Raw genomic sequence first — 24444 nt, forward strand, 5'->3', positions numbered from 1 at the left:
TGATGATGTTAGATGGATGTCGTGTACGCGCATAGCAGGAGAAAACCCGTCCTCATTAGTTTTTTAGCCTATGAATGGCACGCCATGCAGTTGATGCTCATCAGTAGTAGGCTATGCGGTACTGTATTAATATCTATGCAGACACTCTAATCATATGCGCATCTAAATATTTGTCAAATGCTATATTTGAGTCTGCCGAATGATCCTCATTTAGAAATATAATCCCCTGTCAGCAGCATGGGGACAGATGCATGAATGAATGTTGCAGACCTTTATGTAACTCACACTTTTCACCACATGGTGGCAGCGTTGCACCGTTGTTTGCTTTCTATTGCAGCTTAATAGAAAAAGACAGTTCTCAGTGTGGATGTTGAACAGGAGTGCTCAAAGTCAGGTCCCTGCATCCAGGACCCTTGAGGGTCCTTGGGGATCCCCCAAGGGTGTTCCAGGAAGTCCCCCAACTATGAGGAATAGGCCTAGTTTTATTTCACTCTAGAAAAGTATAGAAAGTATCCCAATTACATAATGTAGGCCTACAGAATGACTTCTAATCACAGGTTTCACTTTCTGTTACCACATAGGTTACTTTACTGTCTTATCAAATGTGGGTTCATGGCCTAATGTGTTTGTATTGACATAAAAATGATTGAGAACAATTGTAATTCAGAAGTTCTTATAAGCTGTAGTTAGTTATCAGGGGAGGATGATCCTCCGAACCAATCCTCCACAGTACAGTACAGTTAATAGCCACACATGTTGACACACTGATTTTATAATAATTAATATATTCATATTTGCATCTAGTAACTTTTGTTTCAGGCTGACAAACATGATTTGAGGAAACTGTGGGCTGCAAGCTGTCAAGTTTGATACTAGAATCGAGGGTGTTGCACAAATAGAAAACGGATACCTTATCAACCAAGTGGCAGGAGGCCTAATCTCTGCTTGCATGACACCAGAATGTGGGTGGACAGCGGGTGTGAAGCAGCAAAGTTAGACTTCCGGAGCACCTGATCTGCTCAGAAATTTGCCCCAACAATTTAGCAAATTGGACAGCTGAATAATTAGAATGTAAATAGTGGTGTCCAGTCTGCTCATCAGAGTGAGTGACAGAATTAACAACACACATGACCAGCAGTTGCTTTAATTTCAGAGCAAACCCAATGACCTCTTACTTACTGGAGTTATCTGACATAACTCTGACATTATACAGTATGGTCCGTAGGAGGACAGAAGCATCACCGTTTTAAAGGAGTACAGAAATGATGCAACAGATTCAGGAATGAGGTCATTTATCTCTGTCTATGTTATGGGTTCAGCAGGGCTTTTATGGCCATAAATGACTTTTCTTAAAATAACCTTGCCACAAATCATACATTTTTGGACATTTTGAGACATTTGAAACCGTTCAGACCTTTTTCGGGAATTTTCACTTGCTTAAGAGCATCATGAAGTCCAGCAAATATGTTGTATTTTCTTTACAAGCAAAAAGCCTGTAAAACCTCTTCAAACATAAACAAACACAAGGTTTTCCAGGGCTGGGGCACAATGTAATTCACAGTTTCGTATTTAATATACACTTCAGAGAATGTATAAGATTGTTAACAAACAAATGCACACACACACACACACACACACACTTCAGACCCCATTGAAAATGTTCTGGGCCGCAACTGTGGGCAAACTTTCTGAATCTTGTACTGTATATGGGGCACAGAAAAGAGGACAGAAAAGAAATCTGTTGCACCCACCACAATGCTAAACCTGTTACACATAAACCTGTAGTTTCTCCATGTTTATTAGGTGTAATATAATATATATAAAAAGTGAACTTTTCTCTACAGAACCCAAACAAAACATCCTCATTATCCAAATGAGATCAGCAGTTTTTTGAAGCTAGTCATCCCATGATACTGCATACAAAGGGAATGGGGCAAAATAGACACCTCATACTAATTAAAGTGGTCAAATGTTAATCAGAAACTTTCATAATCCAGAGTGTTTTTTAATTAAAGTATTTGATAAGAGCCTTATCCCCAAGATGTGACCTTGAGCACAGTGATTACATTTCATTTCCTGTTGTTGACCAGTGCTGCATGCATTCTTGAAATAAACACGCATTCAGTTACAACAAGTCTTCGGTCAAATCATTCATAGAGAGTGTGTGTGTGTGTGTGTGTGTGTGTGTGTGTGTGTGTGTGTGTGTGTGTGTGTGCGCGCGCGCACGCGCGTGTGTGAGTGTGTGTTATTTTGGGGTCTGCTGTGCTGTGGGCAGCATGTGACTTGGAACAGATGGCTGAGCTAGAAAGAATGATTAGAAATTCTTCTGAAGCGAAAAATTCAAATTTTCACCCCAATTTAGAACAGAAATTAATACATTTAAGAGCCATAAATGCCTTTTCATCTGATGGATTAATATGATGTCAGAAGGGTTGACAATAATGTGGGCCATTTGCTAATTTTCTCAATCTATCAACAAGATTCTTGCTGAAAGATTAAGATCGCGTTCGTGCAGCTCGGCTCCCCGCATACAATCCGTTTTATCTCCTTGAAATTCCAGGGACTGAGGTGTAACATACCAGAGGGGTGAAACAGCTGGAAAATTGTGCCAGGAGAGGCCGTGAAGGGGTGTGAGGAATGTGCGGGTGCAGAGATTCGTGGAGGAGAGGAGGAACATAGTGTGAGTGTTCCTGGCCTCTTGACGTCAGAGCCGCGTCCCTGCATGCTCTGGAGAGCAGGACATCCTGTGGAACGACTCTCGGCGAGGCCCTGAGAATGTAAAGCGGCGGCCCCTCCCTTCTCCTTTGTCTCGATCAAACTTTTGGAGCGATGTACTGCCGTGGAAACGCCAGGGAGGAGCCAAGAGGGAGGTGGGGGGGGGGGGGGGGGGGGGACAAGCTCATGGTGGACTGGATCTGCATCAAACTCTCACTGGGGTTCAGTTCATCCCAAAAGAAGGAGAAGTCCCAAAGATTAGCATGGGGTTAGGGTTGTGAGTTCACTATATATATATATCATTGTAATCCTAACTCCTAGGTCACATCTTGTATTTCTTATGGGTGTTGGCTCATGTTTCAGCCGGCCATCTGTCAGCCATGTTACTACCAAAGCCATAGAAAAGGCGGCAGGCAAGAAACAAACAGAGAAGGAAATGCTCAACCAAACAAAGCCACATAGACTGAGACAGATACTCAGAGGGAGAGAGGGAGAGAGAAAACGACAGACTGTTGACATGAGTGCCAGCTCATGTTAAGCAACGGGGAAAGGAGAGGAAGATGGACACTGAGCGTTTGTGTTTGCTATTCTTCTCATATGCTGCTCGGGGCTGCTGTTTTCAGAAAAAGGGAAATGGAGTGATGAGACAAAGAGGAGAAGATGGGACGTGAGTGCGTGCACGCACGCGGGGTGTGCTTTGTGTGTGTGTGTGTGTGTGTGTGTAGAGAGAGAGATGGAGGAGTATGGAGAGAGATGGAGTGGGTGGGTGAGGAGAGGAAGGGAGGTAGGTGGGATGGGATGGGAATGGAGTGACGCAGTCTGGATGAAGCGGGGGTGTAGTGGGCGTTGCTATTTTTAGCCCCCGTTAGGAGACACAATCTAGCTGCATTTCTCTGCCCGGCTTCCTACGTCACTTACTCCAGGCTGGTCCTTCTCTGCATCATGTGACAGGTGCAGCCCGTAATCCTGCTGTGGACCAGAGGTGGGACAGGAATACTAAACAGCTGAGGAGGAGAGAGGCTGCGGACTACAAGAGTAGACTAGAAAAGACTGAGGAAAACAATGACTAATACTAGACTAGAATAGGATCGGAGACTCTAAATCACCCATGGGCGTGAATGTGAGTGTGAATGATTGTGTCAGGCCTTTGATGGACTGATGATCTGTGATTCCCAATGTATGCTGGGATAGGCTCATACCCCCGTGACCCTAAAAAAGGAAAAAGCAGGTCCAGAAAATGAATAATTATGAATGTAAGGGAAGAATCCCTTACCCTGATAAAGATTTAAAATGGAAAAATTGTTACATTTCAAATGGCTGTAACAAAAAAGAACTGTAGTGATCATATAATACATTTTAGAAGGCTATTATACAAGTATTATACATCTCTATAATGTTATAGGACTATTGTAGTGATGCCATGGGAGATAAAATCTACCATAAAGCAGAAACGTACTATAGGAATATTATAGGAATATTATCACTAGGGAAGCTTCAAATGAAGTGCACACATTACCATGCGTTTAAAATCATATGATTATAATATAATCTATCTCATTTCATTGAGACAGCTATGCTCTTTTGACTTTATTCATCGACGATAGCTTGTACAAAATGCAGAACTGCTGTACAGATTGCATCATTTACTTTATGAATGGTGAGTGAGGCACAGAACGGGGTGGAGCCATGTGGTGAAACATGGCTGCTGATTGGACAGTGCCGGCAGACTGTACTTACGGCTCTCGCGGATTGGCTGTTATGCGAGATGGGAGGACTTCGCCGTGATAAAGTAGGGGTGTTTTACACACGGTCGAGTAGTGCGGCGTCTATTACAGCCAGAGGGAAAGGGGAGAAACGAACCGCAGAGGCACTGTGTTGCAGTCTGTTGTGGTTTATCCGCCCTCAACCAGCTACTTAGCTTTATTTTTAACGTTTAAAGAGAATATATGGCTCACACGTTCCACTGAGGAATGAAGACCGAGGCTATAAAGAGCAGTATTATCGCATTACGCATCAAGTGACCCTGGCAGTCAGTACTCTTATTCTTATTTTCCATTGGACCTTTCATCCTCGCTCTTTTACCCTGAAGCCCAGTCGTCTGTATGGAGCAGCAGCAGCGGCAGCAGCGCCCCTGCAGCTTCACGCCGGGCCGGGCTGCAGCCTGCGGGGCGGTGCTCTCCGGTCAGCCCGCCATGCGGCTGTCCGTCACCTCCACCACCGGCAGCGAGGCTGAGCTCTCCGTCCCCCGGGCAGAGACGGTGGAGGGGCTGAAGACACGCCTCTCCCAGAAGCTCAGACTGCCAACAGACAGGATGGTCCTCCTGCATAAGGACAGGTGAGTTGTCTGCCGTCCTCAGTGACATTTTTGAGTTGTTCAATAAGCTTGACTGTTTCTTACATTGCATGCTATTGGCCAGTTCCGCACCTTGTAGCATAATCTACTACACAAGACACGACATACATTTTAATCTCACCTATGCTTTCAGGACATTTTGATAAAAAATGTTTAGTTTAACACACAATGGAGGCTATTTAGTGTATAGCTGACCAGGTAGCCTATCACAGGAATTGATCATCACTCTTTCTATCCTGCATGGTTCATCATTGCAGGCAGTTGGATGCAGGAAAGCTTCTGGACCTGGGTGTAGCAGATGAGAGCAAGCTGACATTGGTCCCTACCATCGAAGCTGGTTTAACAGTAAGTAAGCTAATGCACAATGCAGTTCAATGACTGATTAATCTGCAACATGTCAGCCATTTCCTTTAGTGAAAAGATAGAATGCCTTTTAAAAGAGTATTTGCACATCTGATGGAAAGAACTGCTGCAGTTACATGCTCATGCTTCGTTATATTTTTACTTGCATAGTGCCAGACTACCAGAACAGACAGACCAATGATGCAAGCTTTGGAAAGTTTAACAGAAGCTCAGGTAAGACTTTAATGTGTTGTCACTAACTGCATGCCGTAAATAGACAATAGTTGAATGAATGCCTGAATGAGGTTTTTCACGAGTGTAACACCTCATTGGAGAGTAAAAAATAATTGCTGCAGGTGTTCTCAGGACTTCCTTTGACTTTACGCTGTCTATGTGCTTCAGTGGTTATATGAAAATGCCATGTGTACATGGTTGAGCTGGAAGAACAAACATTTTCAAGAAATGCCCACACATTCTCATTTTGATGGTTTTGAGACAAACCCATATGCACACATGCATGCATGTCCATTTAACTGTGAAGCATTTCTTTCCGTTTCTACCAATCCTGCAGATCAGTGACTTCCTGTCTGGGCGCTCACCTTTGACCGTTACTCTGGGAATTGGCGCCCACATGATGTATGTCGAACTCCAGCTGGCTGCTCAGAATGCAGCGGGACAGCAGCAACACAGAGCCGGCCTATCCGAAACCATCAGTATCACCCATCCTGGTTCTGCCTCGACCCGTTCCCCCACCAACACCTCGCCCCCCTCACAAACCTTGTCCCCGGCCCCCCACTCCCCTATCCAGCTCAGCACCCAAAGGCCCAGGACTTCCTTTAACTTGACTGCTCCCACCTCCCACTTGTCCAACAGGATCCCTGTGATCTGCCATCAACAGCGCTCATCTCCTGCTCACTCCATCCACACATCTTCCCCTGTTCTTTCAACCCCTTCTTTGCCTTCTGGCTGTCCACTTCCCGGTTCTCCACATCACCCCGCTGCCCCCGTCTCTTCACCCCGTCCCACCTGCTCCAGTCCTGGACCCCACAGCCCAGCCCCAGCCTCCACCTTCCCAGAGGTTAGCCATACATATTCTACTGAAAAAGTACATCTAAAATACATCGCTTTGTCATGATTACACTGCAATATAACCTGTTATTAGCAGTTATGTTTTTCTCATCATGCTCATCTCATATGGAATGGTGAAAAAGAGCACTTTGAGAGATTAGTGAGAGAGCCTTTCCCTCCTTGTTTTACAGAGTAATGGCCAGTCTTTGCCCACTGACAAACAGCAGCCAGGAGCTGTCATAGAAAGTTTCGTGAACCACTCTCCGGGGGTTTTCTCTGGAACCTTCTCTGGTAAGTCTAACTTGGTATGGGAGCAGAGGCTTGAAGGCAACAACATGACAGTGAAAAACAACAGAGTGTGATCAACCTAGCTAACAGCAGTTCAATCAGTTTATGTCGTCTGTCTTTCTCCTTGCTTCCTCCTCTTTTTCATCCATCCTTCCCACTTTCTTATCCATCATATCCATCTCACCCCTCTCTTATCCCAATACACACTCTTCTACTTCCTGATCATTTACTCTCCCTGTCTCCCTCTCCCCTGTCCGTTCCCTGTCCCCTCAGGCACTCTGGCTCCTGTCAGTCAGACTAGCATCAGCCACCCGCGCCGTGGCATCACCATCATTCTCCAGATCCTCAACGACCTTCTCAGAGCCACATGTCACCACCAGGGGGCTCCACCCACCCTTCCCCAACCCTCCTGCTCTGCTCCAGGCCTCCCAGTCAGCCCGCTGCTCACTACAGAGGAGCCACTGGTGACCCAGAGGACAGAGTCCCTGCGCCTCACTAAAGATACAGGTCAGCTATTACAAAAACGATGAGAATATAACATCATCAGGGAGATCTGACTTGTATTGTAAACTGCAGTAATGATTTAGTTACTTTCCATGGGTAACAGCAACACATCTATCATACTTGATATTTTAGAAAAGTAAACATATACATATTTCTTGACATTTTTCATGAGGCACAAGGGAAGAAGGGAGATTATAAACCCAGTCAGCTTGCAATAAAAACATTTGTACCACATTTGTAGCGGATGATTATAGCTTTCACTCTCCATATTAAGGTTGTAGGAGAATACTCACTTTGACTTGCAGCACAGTTTCTGCCAGTGGATTCCAGTATGCCAGCATCATGTTTGGAAGCCAGCCCAACCTTCCCAGGCCATAAACAAAATGACTGAGGCTGCGTTGGCTCAAAATAGCATGCTATTAGACTAACTTGAATCACAATGACCAGCAGTGTTTAGCTGCTGTGCAGAAAGGTCATATGTAGTCACACACAGCTGGGTAGAGCGAGAAGGTGTCCACTGGGAAAGAGGAAACTCTGTCTCCATTCATGAACATAGCTGACATTGGCTACAACAAGAGTTGTTTTGGATCACATTGGTATTCATTTCAGAACCAGGATCACTTTATTCACCAAGTACAGTAAATGTATTGGAATTTGGTCTTGGAAGCATTGTTGTAGAGATGCACTCAGGCAGCATGCCTTCACTTTTTCACTTTCTCTGACATCGCCTCTGACATTTCTCCCTTTATTCTTCTACCTAAAAACATAAATATATGACTATATTGCAATTATCCATGACAGAACACATCAGACACACCAACTCAGTAATTTTGTTTTTATGGAGTGTGAGTAACTGACTCTTTTTGTTTCCTTCTCCTTCAGGGGTGGAGGGTTTCCCCCAGCAGTCATCCACAGAGGAGAATCAGATGTTGCGCTGTAAGCTGGAGCAGCTCCAGGTTCTGATGCACCAGAGGCGTCTCCACAGGCGGACTCGCGGCGGCACGGACCCCTCGCAAACCTCTCACCCGTACCAGCATCGTCACCATCACCCCTGGTCCCCCGGACGACGGAGGACCGCCCACCGCCACAGTAACGGCAGCTTGCCCATCAGCGAGGGCGGCTCTCCAGACGACCTGAAGCTGCAGGTCGCTGAGGAGCCGCCGTGGAAACCGGAGCTGACCTCTGACCTTGTTGTGGTGTAGGTGAGAGCAGCAGAGAGGAATCTGGGTCATGAAAGACTTCTGAGAGAGGAAGCAGCTGTAGGAAGCAGAGTATTTTTAAAATGGATTATGAGTGAGATATAAGCTCAAAAGACCAAAAGAAAAAGTCTGGTTCCTCCAGGAGTTACTGTGCTATTGCATCTGAGTCCATTCTTTAATGACATTGGCTGTCATTGCTAGAATTATGTAGCATATCTCACACGAGGTTCAAATGTACATTTGTATGTTACACGTCTTTGTGCTTTGTACAGCTGCTCTGTCTGAAGACTTATTGTAAATGTTTGTGTTTATGTATTCCAAAGCCTTAACCGTGCATGTCTTGAATGTAATCAAATTGTTCATACATGATTTTTGTTCTTTGTAGAGAATGTTCTACAAAAATGTTTTTCATATGCAATATTAGAATGGGAACGGCGAGAGGAGGAGAAAAGCCTTCTCATGGAATAAAGGGAAATTGCAAACAACTCTCTGCACATATTTGTGGTCGAACAATCTTGGTTCGGTAAAGAGGACTGACAGAGAAAAATGGAACTAACCACTTGCACCCAGTGGCTCCATTTATTTACTACTGATCAAAGCATCTTGTTGCCCTGGAAAGAAAATAGCACCTGCAAGTGATCCAGAAACCCCTGCTGAATTTTATCATTGGCATATTAACTGGCCCTCAAGATTACCTGAAATTTATCTGAATTCCATAACATGCCAAACCATTCACAAGGTAAAGTTTCCAACCTTATATGTCCCAGCATAACATGTCACTGCTCAGGGTTTTTGCAACAGAGCTGTTAAATGGTTTGCTAGACTCAGTATTTCATCTCATGTACCTTTTAGTTGGCCCTGTAGACAAAGGAGCATATTGAGCAGCAGATCTGTAGCTACAATTATTTATTCAGGGAAAGTTGAGTGAGCACGTTTGCACTTTTCCAGCAGTGCCTTGCTTCACACAAAACATTCATACAAAAGCTGCCCAGTACAAAGTAAACACAGCCCTCCACTGTTGGCCAGTGAGCAGCTTCACTGGACCAGTTGGGGTTTAGTGCCTTGCTCAAGGGAACATCAACAGTAGTTGTTGAGGGATGGGACAGGGAGAGCATTACTCATTCACTCCCTCCACCAATATTTTGCCAGCATTCTGTCTGGGGGTTCAACCTGGGGATTCTCTAACCTTTACTGGTCGGTTTAATTACTTTGGCTTGCCCTACTTACACCATTCAACACTCAACAATAGTTCGTGGCTGCACATTATTCAGTGAAAACTCTACCCTCTCACCCTTTTCCATTACAAGTTAGCAACTAATGAATGAATGACTAAACAAAATGAGTTGTCAGCGGTGCAAAGCCAAACTCTTCCAGAAGGTTTTCAGCTGCTTTGTGAGACTGAACAGTAATCACCCAGCTCCCACCATTCCCAGCTCTTGTCATTACCACTGATTTATTTCCAGCCCTGCAATCAGCAACACAGGCCACAGCACCTGTGACGTGGTCACTATCAGTTTCAGCAATTATAAAACAGCCTTTCAGACACTCTGAAAATAGTTGTTCCTGTCTACAGCAATCATGGCATCCGGCGACGTCTCTACGCGACTTCTGATCATCATTACAATAGAATGTGTTTACGGTGCTTGGAGTAACTATAATTTGAATAGCCAACATGTGAACACAGGTAACATCCAGGCACCAGCCAGGTTTGGCCCTAAGAAGCCTCTGCCTCTGAGACAGGAGCCCTCAGTCGCCCTCAGACTGAAGTCTCAGTCAAAGCAGACCTTGGAGGCACCGCTGGCCTGGAGGTTTCCTGTCATGTCCGAAGCCAAGCCAGAGGCCAAGTTTGAGCAGTGGGAGCCTGTGCCGGCTGAGAGTGTGACAGCTCAGTGCGGGGAGAGCGGGGTCCTTGTGGAGGTGAGACAGGATCTCCTGGGCAACAGCCAGCCCATCCAGTCTGCAGACCTCACTCTGGGAGGCTGTGCGGCCACAGGGGTGGACAGCCAGCTCATCATCTATGAATCTGACCTCCAATCATGTGGCAGCCAGGTTATGGTGAGGAAATCCTCTTAATACTGTGATGCTAAACTTCTAATTTTCAAAAGCTAAAACTATCACTGATTGGTTGTCTCGTTCTTAGATGACAGAAGACTCCCTCATCTATACCTTCACTCTAATCTATGAACCTTCAGCCCTTGGTAACACCCCCATATTGAAGACCAATGCAGCTATGGTTGATATTCAGTGCCACTACACGAGGTAAAGATTGTAAGACCACCTATGCCCTTTTTGACCTAATTCCTATGGGAAACACTACATGGAAGACTAGCACATAAATAAAACATTACCTCACCACCTACATAAGTGAGGTTCAGACAGACTTCAGACAGAGGGTTAAGCGTCTTTGAGTATTTAGAAAAGCGCTATACAAATTTTTATTATCAAATTGGCAAGCAATTTGAGGAACAACTACAACAACTGCTTGGATTTAGCAGGGAAGTTGGTTAGCATATTGGCTAGTTAGCTACCTATCTAGGCTAAATTCCAGTAGCATAGTGGGCCAAATACATTACCTTAAAATGTGAACCTATATCCCTCTGAATTATTGATCCATTTGTTTAATGCCTATTTCAGTGGGTAATTTGTTAGATTCTCAACATTTATGATGTAAAACCTCCTTGCTTGACACAACAGTAGGATGTAGCTGGGCTGTATTTTGCTCTTCAGGTAGATTCCTACCCAATGTGAATTCAAAATGGCAGCCATGTTTGATAAGGTCCATTATCCTCAAACTGAAACCGGAGTGTTTGTTCTCCTGAATGTTTCTGTAACCCCAGGAAGCACAATGTGAGCAGCAGTGACTTGAAGCCCATCTGGACGCCTTACACTTCCACCAAGGTGGCAGAGGAACAGTTCTACTTTACCATCAGGCTGATGACTGGTGAGGATTATCGCACTTGGATTTGTCTTTTTAGACTGTTTAGAGGGCATGCTGGACGTTGGTCCCAACTTAACACTTAATGTTAAGCAAGTATTACCAGAATTTACATAATTTACTTAGTTCAATGTGTTTTCACCAGATGACTGGCACTCGGAGAGACCATCCAATCAGTACTTCCTGGGAAACATCATAAATATTGAAGCAGCCATCATGCAGTACAACCACATGCCCCTCCGGGTCTTTGTTGATCACTGTGTTGCAACACTGGAGCCTGATATGAACGCAGAGCCAAGATATTCCTTCATCCAAAACTTGGGGCAAGTTCAAACATCAAACTTTGTTTTTTTAAGTCTTGCACAAATGCCACACTCAATTTTCACATTGCTTTGCACTCAGATGTCTGGTTGACGCTAAGCTCACAGGCTCCAGCTCGCGATTCCTACCTCGATCCGAGGATAACAAGCTACAGATTCAGCTGGAGGCTTTCAGGTTCCAACAACAGAGCAGTGACTCAGTGAGTTAAAACAAAGCGTTGTAATTTGCCTCATTCTTGAAGCGAATAGACTGTGAATTTTTGCCCATTTCCCATTCCCACCTCAACAGACCTACATAATCTGCCATTTGAGAGCAGAACCAGCCTCTTCCTTCGCCGTCTCTTCTGGTAACCACAAGGCCTGCTCTTTCATAAATGGGTATGTTTTATCCATCAAACTATTTAATAAAAAAATGGAAAACACAACTCCACTGCAGCTTTAATGTTGGATGCTGTTTTAGGTGGAGATCTGCAGATGGGGATGATCAAGTGTGTCGCTGTTGTGAAACCAGCTGCAGCATACGGAAGGCCAGAGGTTTGACCACTGTTGGTAAGAGTCTAAAATACTGATTATTACCGTTATTATTATTATTATTATTATTTTTTTTTTATTTTTTTTTATTTTTTTTTTATTTTCCAAAATCCTAACACTACTTCTGTCTGTACTATAGATCCAGTGTGGGAAGGGGACACCATGCTGGGGCCCATCGAGATCAAGACGTGATGTCAACTGAATAAATGTCTTTAATGAATTTCTCTTGTCTCTTCAACCTAATATACGTACATGAGAAGGAACTACCAGACACTAATATCAACGTTTTGTATTTCAATTCATCTGCACACTGTTCAGCATCAAGGACTTGGAGGAAGGGGGATTCAGATCAGTGAAGTGTGTGTGTAGAGGAATGTGTAAAAGTGGTGTGGGAGAAGATCGTACTCCTACCATAGACCGTATTCACCAGTGCTGAGAGGACAGGGCAGACGGTGGACAGACGATGTCATCTGGCTGGGCGCTGGGCCTCCTACACAGATGTACCTTGCCCTCTCCTCACCTCCCACACACGCATTCAAACACACTTCACCGCTTGCAAATGCATCTACAGACGCTTCCACCTCCCACACATCCAAATCGGACATGGGGCCTACTTCAGTCCCCACACACTTCACCAGCTCTTGCCGTACTGACTCACACAAACTGCCACATACAAACAAAGCACTTGAGGCATGCAAAACAAACACCCTTTTTTTATTTTTTTATTTTTTTAAATTAAATCTCAATTTTTTTTTTTGACGACTGGAGGGTCAGTCAGCTAGATGGACCACTGACACGGCTGATTAATGATTTATTAAACCATGATTGGAATTCATCTGACTATACCAAAATGACTTTATCAAGGAAGTGTTTTTTTTTAAAAGAACAATAAAACACCTGTAAGGAATTGCAATGGAACGAAGCCAGTAAGTGAAAGATCCCTACCAGACTTACTGTGCTGAGGAAAACCATAGTCTGCTCCAACATGACCCAAGGCTGGTCATCTTACAACATTTTTACAGCCAGTTAATGATGCGTGAAGTCCCACTGTATCAGCAGGACTTATTTAGCCAATGACCTTTCATTGAAATCCTGCTATTAGATTGCTTTGGCACATGGACAGCATGAGGCTTTGGCGCCTCTCTCTGCAGCATAAACGATGACAAAGTGGTGAAATTACTTTGAATCACAAGAACTAGTCATGCACAAAGCAAAGTTGTTTCATCATCTCTGCTGCTATTTATGGTGGACCAGACAGTGCTAGTGTCAATCAGACACTGTAACAAGGACAACACTGTAATAATTAGTGTGCTACTGACAGTTTGTCTTTAAGGTCTGCAAATCACGGGGCATATTTACCTGTGTGTTCTCTAAAAATAAAACTGATACTTCTGTTCATTTGAGGGAAACGTCAAATGACTCTTCAGTGTTATTAAAGACAGAAACAATTAACTGTTTCATACTGAACAGTACAGTAAGTGTATGTTTCAGTATAGTGTCATCCAAAGGACAGTTTGGTATCAAATAAAGACCAAACATGAACAAATTAATGAACAACAACTAAAGCAAAAATCTACAGTGAAGGTTCTAAAGTGTTTGGCACTCAAATGATAGCAGTTTCTAAATGAAATATGTAATCCTCACTCAGATGACTAAGGACAGAAATCGACATAAAACTGCTGGTGGAAGGTACAGATGGATCCCACACATGAAATTTGTCACTATGGCAACAAAGTCCATGGAATGCTCACCTGTGAAACATGCTTTCTTACACTTCATAGTGATATTTAACTTCAAAATATATAATGTTGCTATATGTTTTTTTTTTCCTGATTTAAAGCAGAGAGGAGCAACTGAAACTTGAAATCTGAACATGTCTGAAAAAGAAAATCTCCATGCTGGAAATAATTTGTCGACATTTTCCACATCATTTCTCCATTTATTTAGTCCATTTATTTCTCTATTATGAAATGGCAGATTGGGGAGTTTATCTGCAGACTTTAGTGGTGGCAGAGAGGAAGGGTCACATTCTCCAAGAACTTCATTTTGGAGGAAAAGGAAAGATATTTTTAAGGTCATGAGACATTCGCTTGTTCATGGTTGTTTGTTGTATAGTCTGTGTTTATAATGGAACACTTTTGGTAGCAAACTTGGGCATCAACATGGCGGTGTCAACAAAACACTGACATCACTGCAAGGATGGATATATATTTTCGTGTTAACCACGTTGGTATTGTTAGTGTGTGTTGTGGGAGTAGGTGAGAGGACCAAGAGAATGGACACTCAGCAGACTGTCTGACAGTCAGGACGGCATGCTGAGATGTACAGACGGAGGTGGTTATCAAGTGAGAATGGATGAGGGTGTCCTCTAGCAGCCTTTGTCTGAACAAACTGTCCACTTTTTACTCCCTCATTTTGGTGTCCTGCAGCTGTCTTTCTATCTCACAGAGACAAAGATAAAGTGCCCAAGTCCTACCCTCCATGTAAAGTAGCGGTTCCCACTCATTTTCATGCTACTTAGCACCATATGAGGTCATTTTGTCCCAGGAACCACCACTTTTTACTGCCTAAATATCTTTATTGTCATTCTAATACATTTTCTCCTTGCTCTAAATTCTAGTATTGGGATAAGGGTTAAATTCTTTCTGGTTTCTAGAGACCTGTAGAAGACAGAAAACTAGTTATATAGCTAGGAGGTGGAATAACTAGGTTTAGGTTTCTGTGTACTGAGAATAATTCCTTATTCATGTGAACTGCATTTCTACCAGAGTGCACTATGCCATGGTTGACTGGACATATGACTACCTGGAATTTCGATGTACTTGAATAAACACATTTACAAAGTATTTAGATTATTAGATGAAGCAGTAGATTAAAAACTGTGCTGCAGGGAGTTCCTTTGGGTATTGGTCCAAAAACATTTGCTTTTATTTTGACACCAATAATAAGATTGAAGATACAACAATGCTGCCCCCTAGCTGACGGAGTTGATATGAATGCGGCATTATGTGCCTTGAATTGAAACAAATGAGTTGGACCTAACACTAGATTATAGTAGAAGTAAAGTATTTCAAAATACGACTACTACCTACTACTCAGTAAATATATTTTCTTTAAAACTTAAAAATGTATTTCAATAGTCCTAGTACTGAGTAAATAAAGTGTTAAAGGTTTTTTTTTTCTTCTCTCATTCACTTAAAAATAACTGGCCAGATGTTTTTATTGTGAGTCTCACTCCAATAAATAAATAAATAAATAAATAAATAAATACATGTATAAATAAAATGAACCACATTGCAGCTTGTTGAAGTCCTGCCCAGTCATTCAGTCAAATTAAAGCTGCTGTTGACTTCATTGTAATTTCCATTTCAACAATCAGCATTTTACTGTGAATAGCAGAGTGATCGTCCTCCTGATTTACATTGTATTCAGTGTGGTGGGGGTTGGCCCAAATCTCTGGGAAACACTTTACATTGTCACCTGAATGAAAAGCTGCTCCACAGACTTGGTAAGTGTGAAAATACTTTTTTCAACACTCCACTCTCACTTTCTTTATCTCTCAACAAAAAATACATTGAGGAGAAGGAGGAAAATGCTTTTTTTTAATGATGTTTATGTATCCAAGTAAACCTACATCTATATTCAAGCTGACAGGAGGCTTGTGATCATTTCAAATTTCTTGATGGAACATATAATCAAATGCCAATAACTTTGCTAATGTTAGCTTAGCTTAACACTATTATCCCACTTTATAAAAAAAACATGGCTGTCCCCTGATAAAGTGGGACAGTTCAAGAAAGACTGAATTACAACATTCAAACATAGTATCGACAACTGTTTTTCTGATGCACCACTGGGTGCTATGCACTTTCATGACAACATTTGGCACAGTGCAATATACAGGAGTTTCATAGCCTTAACTTAAAAACACAAAAGTTATTCCTGGCATTTCAAAGTGCTTGAATAAACACATTTACAAATTATAAGATAGATAGATAGATAGATAGATAGATAGATAGATAGATAGATAGATAGATAGATAGATGGAAAAATCAGTCTAGTCATGGAACTATTTACTATAATTTAATTACAGCAGCCCCGCAGGTCTAAAAATATACTTTCATTTTAACACCAATAACTAGAAGGGCACTCGGAGACCTCCGCCAAGGTTCGTGCTATTATTGCTTGTTCGTGAGTCGGATCCGGATCCGCTCCAAAATTGAATGGGTTCTTACTTTGCCCATGCTACACCCTTCCACGAAGTTTCATGAAAATCGGGCCAGTAGTTTTTCTGTAATCCTGCTAACAGACAAACAAATAAACAAACGGCACCGAAAACATAACCTCCTTGGCGGAGGTAATAAGATTGAGGTCACAACAGTGCTGCCCCGTACAGGTAGGAGTTGATATTAATCCGGTATTATGTGGCTTGAATTGAAACAAGAGTTGGGCCTACAAACTGTTAGAAGAAAAGACTTTAAAACCTACAAAAAGTATTTAAAAAATCCTACTACTGAGTAAATATATTTAACCTACAAAAAGTATTTAATGAGTCCTAGTAGTCAGTAAATAAAGGTGGTCTCTATGGATCTATATGGTCTCTACAGTCTTTGAGTTACTTCACTTTGATTTAAAGGTTTTTTTTTTTTTTTTTTAGATTTCTCATGCATTTAAAAATATGTTTTTGTTGTGAGTCCCCCCTCAAAATAAACAAATAAATTAAATAAATCACATTGCAACTTGATCAAGAGTTGGGATTATATATCCAGCTTTTTAAAAACACCCTGCAGTCATTCAGTCAAATTAAAGCTGCTGCTGACTTCATGGTCATTTCCATTCCAACAATGAGCATTTTACTGTGAATAGCTGAGTGATCCTCCTAAAGATTTACATATTTACATTGTATACAGTGTGGTGGGGGTTGGCCCAAATCTCTGGGAAACACTTTAGGCTACATTGTCACTTGTATGAAAATGAAAAGCTTCTCCACAGACTAGCCAAGTGTTGAAAAACGTATTTTCACACTTGGCATTTCTTCTCCTCCCTCTTCCCCTTTCTTTGAACCAAAATACACTGAGGAGAAGAAAAAACTTTTGATAAGGATGTTGTATCCAACTAAATCCATGTTGTGCGCACTAAAAAAATGAAAGGTCACCTTTTCCACATTGCTGACCTAGCCTACATTGTTCACATCGAAAAGAAAGACCATCAGTTTTCATTGCGTATTATTATCTTAAACACTCAGAGAAGAGCATCGTTTTGAAGAAAATATAGCCTCAGATGATACTCACAAAAATGCACGACTTGTAATTGTGCAGGATAAAATAAAATAAACAATACAATTAGGCAAAGCACTGGGTTTGGCATTTTAACACGTGATAATCTGCATTTTTAATTTTCCTGATGGCATTTACATTTATCTTCTTACATTTATAGTCTTTCCTAATACAGCCAAGGACAGTTTTTTGGTGACTGACTATATAGGCTATATATATATATATATTTTATTCCTGACCAGATAGTCGTCTAATCCAGCACAATGAATCAGCTAAATTAGAGTTATTTTGGTATTTTGTTGGGGTCGCAAACGGCAACATCCTTTAAAATCAGTAATTTGTGTATGATTTTACAAGTTACAAGTTTCAGTTTAACTGCAGAAGATTTGGGTGTGGAAATTAAACATGAACCACATAAACCCAGCCCCTTTACATGCTCATTTAAATACTCGCGTCCAGTGAAAAGCAGCGCGCGGCCGCTGTCCTCTCCCACTTCGTCCATCTGCTGCTCCGTTCATCATCATTGTCTTCAGTCTCCAACCGAAGGTAGCCGCTATTTCATTCTTTTCTTCTATTTTACACGGATTCTGTTTGCATTATTCGCCTAGACTATTTATAATTACTTAATTTATTTTCAGACCATGGCTAGCGTCCTTGTGAATGTCCTAATTATAACTGTTGCAGTTTTTCAGAATATCTAACGTAACGGAAATGTAGCTCTTCGGGTACCGTTAGCATCCGTCCATGTGCTAAAATGGTCGACGTTATCTAACTTGTTTAACAGATAACACGCGTAATGTTGGGTGAAATGATTGTGTTTTGTAATAACTCGGTGTTCGGCTGATCATATTAACCCAGTAAAAATAAGGTAGCACAGGCTAACTAAGCGAGCTAAACAAAAGTGAAGACGAGGAACGTGGTGTAAAATGGCGCTGAAACGCGACCGCTAGCTAGCGTTAGCTAATCCGCTAACCTTACCGCGTTTATAGGCCTGAAAGCCTGAGGGCCTAACTATATTTAGTAGCGCCAACATTATATAAACTTGATTACCTTCTAATTTGGTATACTTTCGTTCTATCTTAAGGTAGGCTTAACTCGTCATTAACGTTAGAAAACAATCTTTGTTACCATAAAACCCGTTTGATATGGCCTAGATGGCGGTGCCCCACGCGTGCACCCACGATGACCTACTTTAGGGACACGCCATTTGCCGATGTGTTTTTTACACGGTCAAATTGTTTGGCAAACTGTGTGTATACATATATACAGAATGAATATGTAACGTATATTGTGCGTAGGTGATAGTATTTTGTGTTTTTGCTCCAGGGGATAATTTTTGTGCTCTGTTTCTACACAAAAGATGTCCGACGAAGGTAAACTTTTCATTGGGGGACTGAGCTTCGACACCACCGAAGACTCGCTGGCCGCAGCTTTCTCCAAGTATGGAAACATCGCAAAAGGTAAGAATATTTGACCCGTCTGTTCGGCTTTATTAGCTTTATGTTGATGGTACCTATTGGAAATGATTTTAATCTTATCTAATTTTAATATCTTTGTCTTTCAAGTGGATGTGATCAGAGACAAAGAGACAGGAAAGTCTCGCGGTTTCGGCTTTGTGAAGTATGATAACGCTGACGATGCAAAGGATGCATTGGACGGAATGAACGGCAAGGTAAGTAAATGTCACAATTTTTTAATCTTCCAAATCGACTACAAAGTAACATGCTAAAAATTTGCATTCAGTCCAAATAAAAATAATACAGCCAACTCCTTAATCTCATCCACTGGGATGGCTTGTGTGTAAGCATGGCATTATAAACTAGACAAACTGCTGGTAAGAACGAATTGGGCGTATAGGATACCAGACTAACTATATTACAACATTTCCACAAGCTTCACTCATCACAGGGCTATATGGTGTAGACCAGCTGCAATCTCACACTTGGTTAATTTCCGATACAAATAATTAATTCAGTAAGCTTTTCCCAATGCATTAGCACAATGGACATCCAAAGCATCCGCTATTTATTCCTGGGAGTGTGCGTTAGTCTTAGTTTGGGAAACGGCATCAGCGAGAGCCACTGGTTTTCATGACATATGAATGAATCCAAAACGGAAGGAAGGATGAATTGGGGTGCTCCAATGACTGGCTCTATTTTTGCAGACTCTGGACGGCAGGTCCATCCGTGTGGATGAAGCAGGAAAGGGTGGCGGACGGCCTTCAGGTGGCGGCTTCAGAGGAGGTTCTCGCGGTGGATACGGAGGAGGAGGCTACAGCGGAGGCAGAGGGAGAGGTGGGCGAGGTTACTCACGAGGTAAGGGCTGGCAATCTGCATAATGGTTTGTTCTGCACTCCGTTTGCTTTTGGTCATGCCCTCCTTGTTTAGTAAATTTCACGGTCCGTGGTTTGTGTTGAGCTTATGGGGGTTTCTTTTGTGTTTTTAGGAGGCGGAGGATATGGTAGCGATAGAGGCTATGGAGACAGGAGCTATGGCGGCGGAGAAAGAAGTTATGGTGGCGGTGACAGAAGTTACGGCAGCGGAGAAAGGAGTTATGGAGGCGGTGGATACAGGAGCGGAGGTGGCGGTGGATATTCATCTGGTGGTGGAGGTGGCGGTGGATACAGGGATAATAGGTAAGGAAGAAGTCTGAAGCTTTATTTGAGGCTGGCTGAATCTGTTCAAGTTGAAAGGCAATTTTTATGCAGTGATCTAATCAAATTGATCTCCTAATTTTTAGGGGTAGCTATGGTGACCGCTCTGGGGGATCCTACAGAGATGGATACGACAGCTATGGTAAGTATAACTAGTGTGCATGTGTATAAGTGAACTGTGATGGGGCTGTCACTTGAGTTTTGATATCACTATCAGATTTAACATGAACAGTACTGACTACCTCAGAGCCACTTGCCGAATTTAATTGCATGATACCATGTGGTGTTAGACATCTTGCATTTTCTAAAAAAGCCAACTGTTTTTCAAAATCATACTTAACTTAAGAAACAGTACGGCTTCGAGTTGTATTAATACCTCTAATCCAGGCATGGTTAAACGGTGACACTGTTAGCAAGAGTTCAAAACCAACAAAAAAACCTAACGAGAGTTTCACTTGGAGGGGGCAGCCCCAAGTGTGAAATTTTGTAGCAATTTCCCCTCAGTTTGTTACTCATGTTACCCCAGCTTGGTGCCTCCGTATGTATAGTATTCAAAATTTTGCTAGCCTCCCACAATTTGAAACTCTTTAATTATGTTGAATGTTACTCTGGATCTTATTTTGATCAGTTCAATATCGCTCACATCTCAGCCGATGGAGGGAGGGTTTTTTGGTCTGTCTGGTGGGTTGAGTGGGATTTTGTCAAACTCCAATGTTTGATCTTTCAGTGTCTTTACCTGTGTGCCCACTTCTTATCCTCAGCTACACACGAGTAAAAATCTCCCTGATTCAAGATCATCACTTGGCTGGCTGTATTTAAAAGATGCGCTCCTCAAGAAAAATGTCCACGTGTTGTTGACCTTATTTTTGTAGTCCTATTCTGTTGTAGTAGCTCAAGCATCTTAAAATGTAGCCATGAGTTTTGGCCCTTTATTGACAAACCATGTTTAAACAGAAGTTACAGAAGATGTTTTCCTTGCTCTTGAGGGACCATCTTAATTGCTCTTAAGGCATTTAGTTTTCTTATCTGCTACCTTGCTATAAGTACAATGTCTGATTTGATTAGTACTGTAAACTGCAAATTGGTGGATATCAAATAACTCTCCACATGGCTTTTTGTTTGATCAGCCACTATCTCAACACTCTTAGCTCTGTTCCCACTGCACTGTTAAGTGTCTCCTCATTTTGATGCCCTGATTTTTATTGGGGCATCTGATAGGGCTTGTTTTCCTTTGTTTTTCCTTCAGTTAGTTGATTGACTGACCTACCTCCTGCCAGGTTTTAAACTGAGCGAGAATAAGAGATCCATTTAGAACCTTAAAAAGGCTTTTTTGGGATTTTATACTACATTCCTTTTAGTGTTAAATACTTAGGTTAGCCGAGGGTCCTGTATGTTCCATTTCCCAAAAGAGTGAATTCCTTTCAGACTGGTGAACTACACACCTGAAGTGGCCGGCTGTTCATGAAGTTGCAAATTGCAGCATGCTACAGTCTGTCCAAGGTATTTTTTTTTTTTTGCTCTGCTCAACGTCTGCATTTTTAAATGTGCTGTAAAATGGACTAATCTTGTATAAGTGATCAACGTCAAATGTAACTGGTCTCCCCAAAGTAATATCTCAGCCGGGAACAATTTTGTACTTTATGTTCTTTGTATCAACATTTTTTTTTCTTGTCAATTTGGCTTCATGGAGCCTATTAAACAATTTGTGGAAAATAATCTGATTCTTGTGCCTTTCAAAAATACCTCATGGGGGAGTTATGCTGATTAGAGCTGTAAACTCTAATCTATCTACTATTGTTAGTGCAACGCTGCGTGAATTGCTTACTTAAAGTGCTGAAATTAAACCTGGGATTCTTTGTAAGGTCTAAAATTTTACTTCTGTCTTCCAAGACAGTGGAATGGCAAATTTCTTAATGAGGGGGATAAACTGTAATTGGGTGAATTTTTCTAGATTATATATCCACTTCATTGATGCCTTTAGCCTCCTGTCTGGGTTCTTACAACTAAAAACTAGACTTACCAAACCAAATTGATCATGGTGATTTTGGCCCAGTGAATCTTGAACATGCCTCAAAACCTTCCATCAGCCTAGTGCAGTGTTTTGGCAGGCAATAACTTTACCAGCAGGTAGAATCAGGAGTATACTACGCCAAACCTCTAGTGAGGTACACTAATATGCCCCCAAAGTGGCACATGGAAATGCTGGGAAAACATCAGCTGGTGTCTGGTCATGTTAATGCTTCATTACGTTCAAGAGCTCAGCTACTCCAAAACCTACAAGTCCTTGGAGAGTGAAGTGTTGCGCCTACCAACAAGTGCTCGTCAGAGATGAAAGCTGCTCTTGCCTAGTTCATATGTGGAGAAACAGTAGGCCAGTTCACGTGAGGTAAAAACTCCTTTTGCTTTGCTCACATCCTTCAAACTCAGTTCTCATTGTTTCCATGAATACCTTCAAGTTAGCCGCTGTTCTATTCCCCTACTTCAGATGTCGCCATCTAGAAATGTTCCTTGGCCTCTTCCCGATTTTGACTCAAACGTCCAATGAGAAATAATAAAAGACCCTTCTAGATTGTGGTGCTCCAGCTTCTCTGAATCCACCAAAAAGCATTGGCCCCTCAGTCATGGTATTGTCCTCAGTCCGACTTCTGTCCACTTGCAGTAGTTTTCAAATTTGCTCCACTAACCTTCCACAGCAGTCTCAATTGACCTGTCAGGCCTCTAGACTGTATTCAGTTGATTTGTTTGTTCTTATTCACTTACATATGAATAAGCGGTGAGTGTCAGAGTCATGAATACTGTTGCATGCATTTTATGGTGGCTTGTCATTGTGATGTGGCAAAGGTCAGTGACCTGGCCTGATATTTTAAATTTCTTTTGTTTAGGATGAACTGACTGTTGGAGGTTTCCCTGGATCTCCTTTTACCTGAAATGACTGGCCTTGACGGCAGTGATGCTGTGGATACGGTCGCCAGGTAAATCCTTGTTTTATTTATTTTGAACCATTGCTGCCCTAATGATGGGACCACAAAGTTTGTGACGAGTATTGTCAGAGATGAACTTGCCAAGCTTACACAATTGCTTGTTATTGCCTTGTTTCAGGTTCAGCTTATGGCAGCAGTGGGGCGGCTGTAAGCAGCGGCTACATGAGGAATCAGTGATGATGATGCCGCCAATCTGAGTTGGCGAAATATTTTGAACATCAACCTGCGCTAGAAACAAGTTTTTGAGAAATCCAAAAAAGTTCTAGTTGCTCTGACAAATATTTTCAAACGTAGACACAAGTTTAATGTTGCAGATATTGTAATCTTGTGTCCTCTTGAATTGTTCGCAAAAAGAACAAATGGCTGGTGCATGTCCCATCTCTTTCTGTTGTAGAAATGAGTTCTAATAAAGGATGATAAAAAAAAACTTATTTGGCATCTTTTCATAATAGTGACTCCAGATATTGGTGAAATTTTACTCATGGAAATTAAATATTCTTTGAAATGTAATATTTTCAATAGACCACATTAAAACAGACTTGAAAGAGCAAGTTACACTTGAAGTTTGAAAATTGACCATTTTCTCCTTTTTATAGATATATAGGTGTGTGTGTGTGTGTGTATATATATATATATATATATATATATATATATATATATATATATATATATATATATATATATATATATATACACACACACACACACATATAAAAACATCTAATGCCATAGGGTGGAATATTGATTTCACGTGGTAGGGTTTCTTATCCTGGCTCCACCAAATGGTCTGTGCCAGAATCCGGTTGAATTTATACCTTTGGATGTCAGCGCAGCAGGCGTTAGACCAGATTGTAGTTTTTACTGGAGCCATCCGCACCGTAAGTGCCATGAGGGTTCAAAACATCCATCATTCATCATCCTTCCAGCCTGAAAATTATATTCACACTGCTCCTGGTGAGCTGCTACTCAACAGGCTTGTGTAGGTAAACGATGAGTAATGATGATTTAATTGAAATGTGGTTGATGCATCTAGGTAGGTAAGATGTAAGGAAGCACAGGAGCAGCTGGGATGTCTAGACTGGCTATTGGGATGCAGAGCAGAATGCTGCTGAAACGCTCTTCCACAGCGAGAGATTAGACTGCTGCAGATGGCATCAACCACCAGGTTCTGTGCATCATGTACCAGCTGCACTTGCAAAACAGAATGGTTGTAATAAGCTTGAGGTAACTACAGAAACTTATCATTCATTGACTTAATCTCTGTTGGGAGATAGCAGAG

At 42.0% G+C, this 24444-nt stretch overlaps 3 protein-coding genes across 9 annotated transcripts; all 3 read left to right on the forward strand.

Moving 5' to 3' along the window:
• The first annotated feature begins 4545 nt into the window (after positions 1-4545).
• On the forward strand, positions 4546-8954 carry LOC139918855 (midnolin-like). Its single transcript, XM_071908384.2, has 7 exons — positions 4546-5050; positions 5326-5413; positions 5582-5644; positions 5982-6488; positions 6670-6769; positions 7040-7273; positions 8153-8954. The coding sequence occupies exons 1-7, from the start codon at positions 4818-4820 to the stop codon at positions 8470-8472; spliced, it is 1545 nt and encodes a 514-aa protein (XP_071764485.2). The 5' UTR covers positions 4546-4817; the 3' UTR covers positions 8473-8954.
• A 1093-nt stretch (positions 8955-10047) lies between these two features.
• Positions 10048-12475, forward strand: LOC139932936 (zona pellucida sperm-binding protein 3-like). The gene is made up of 8 exons (XM_071926908.2): positions 10048-10524; positions 10610-10728; positions 11307-11410; positions 11550-11727; positions 11807-11924; positions 12014-12102; positions 12185-12273; positions 12395-12475. Exons 1-8 carry the CDS (start codon positions 10048-10050, stop codon positions 12445-12447), a joined length of 1227 nt encoding a protein of 408 aa, XP_071783009.1. The 3' UTR covers positions 12448-12475.
• A 5522-nt stretch (positions 12476-17997) lies between these two features.
• On the forward strand, positions 17998-23575 carry LOC139932885 (cold-inducible RNA-binding protein A-like). 7 transcript variants are annotated; one of them, XR_013507098.1, is made up of 8 exons: positions 17998-18077; positions 18892-18991; positions 19097-19203; positions 19696-19846; positions 19977-20166; positions 20271-20326; positions 23067-23156; positions 23284-23575. XR_013507098.1 is itself a non-coding variant. In XM_071926820.2 (7 exons), the coding sequence occupies exons 2-7, from the start codon at positions 18892-18894 to the stop codon at positions 20957-20959; spliced, it is 618 nt and encodes a 205-aa protein (XP_071782921.2). In that variant the 5' UTR covers positions 17998-18077; the 3' UTR covers positions 20960-21900. The 7 variants fall into 7 exon arrangements, 5 of the variants coding, with proteins under 5 accessions (XP_071782921.2, XP_078143601.1, XP_078143600.1 ...); XR_013507099.1 differs by having other exon boundaries at positions 20277-20326; XM_071926820.2 differs by lacking the exons at positions 23067-23156; positions 23284-23575 and adding an exon at positions 20946-21900.
• The last annotated feature ends 869 nt before the right edge of the window (positions 23576-24444 follow it).

Source organism: Centroberyx gerrardi, chromosome 13 (assembly GCF_048128805.1).
Source record: "Centroberyx gerrardi isolate f3 chromosome 13, fCenGer3.hap1.cur.20231027, whole genome shotgun sequence".
NCBI lineage: Eukaryota > Metazoa > Chordata > Actinopteri > Beryciformes > Berycidae > Centroberyx > Centroberyx gerrardi.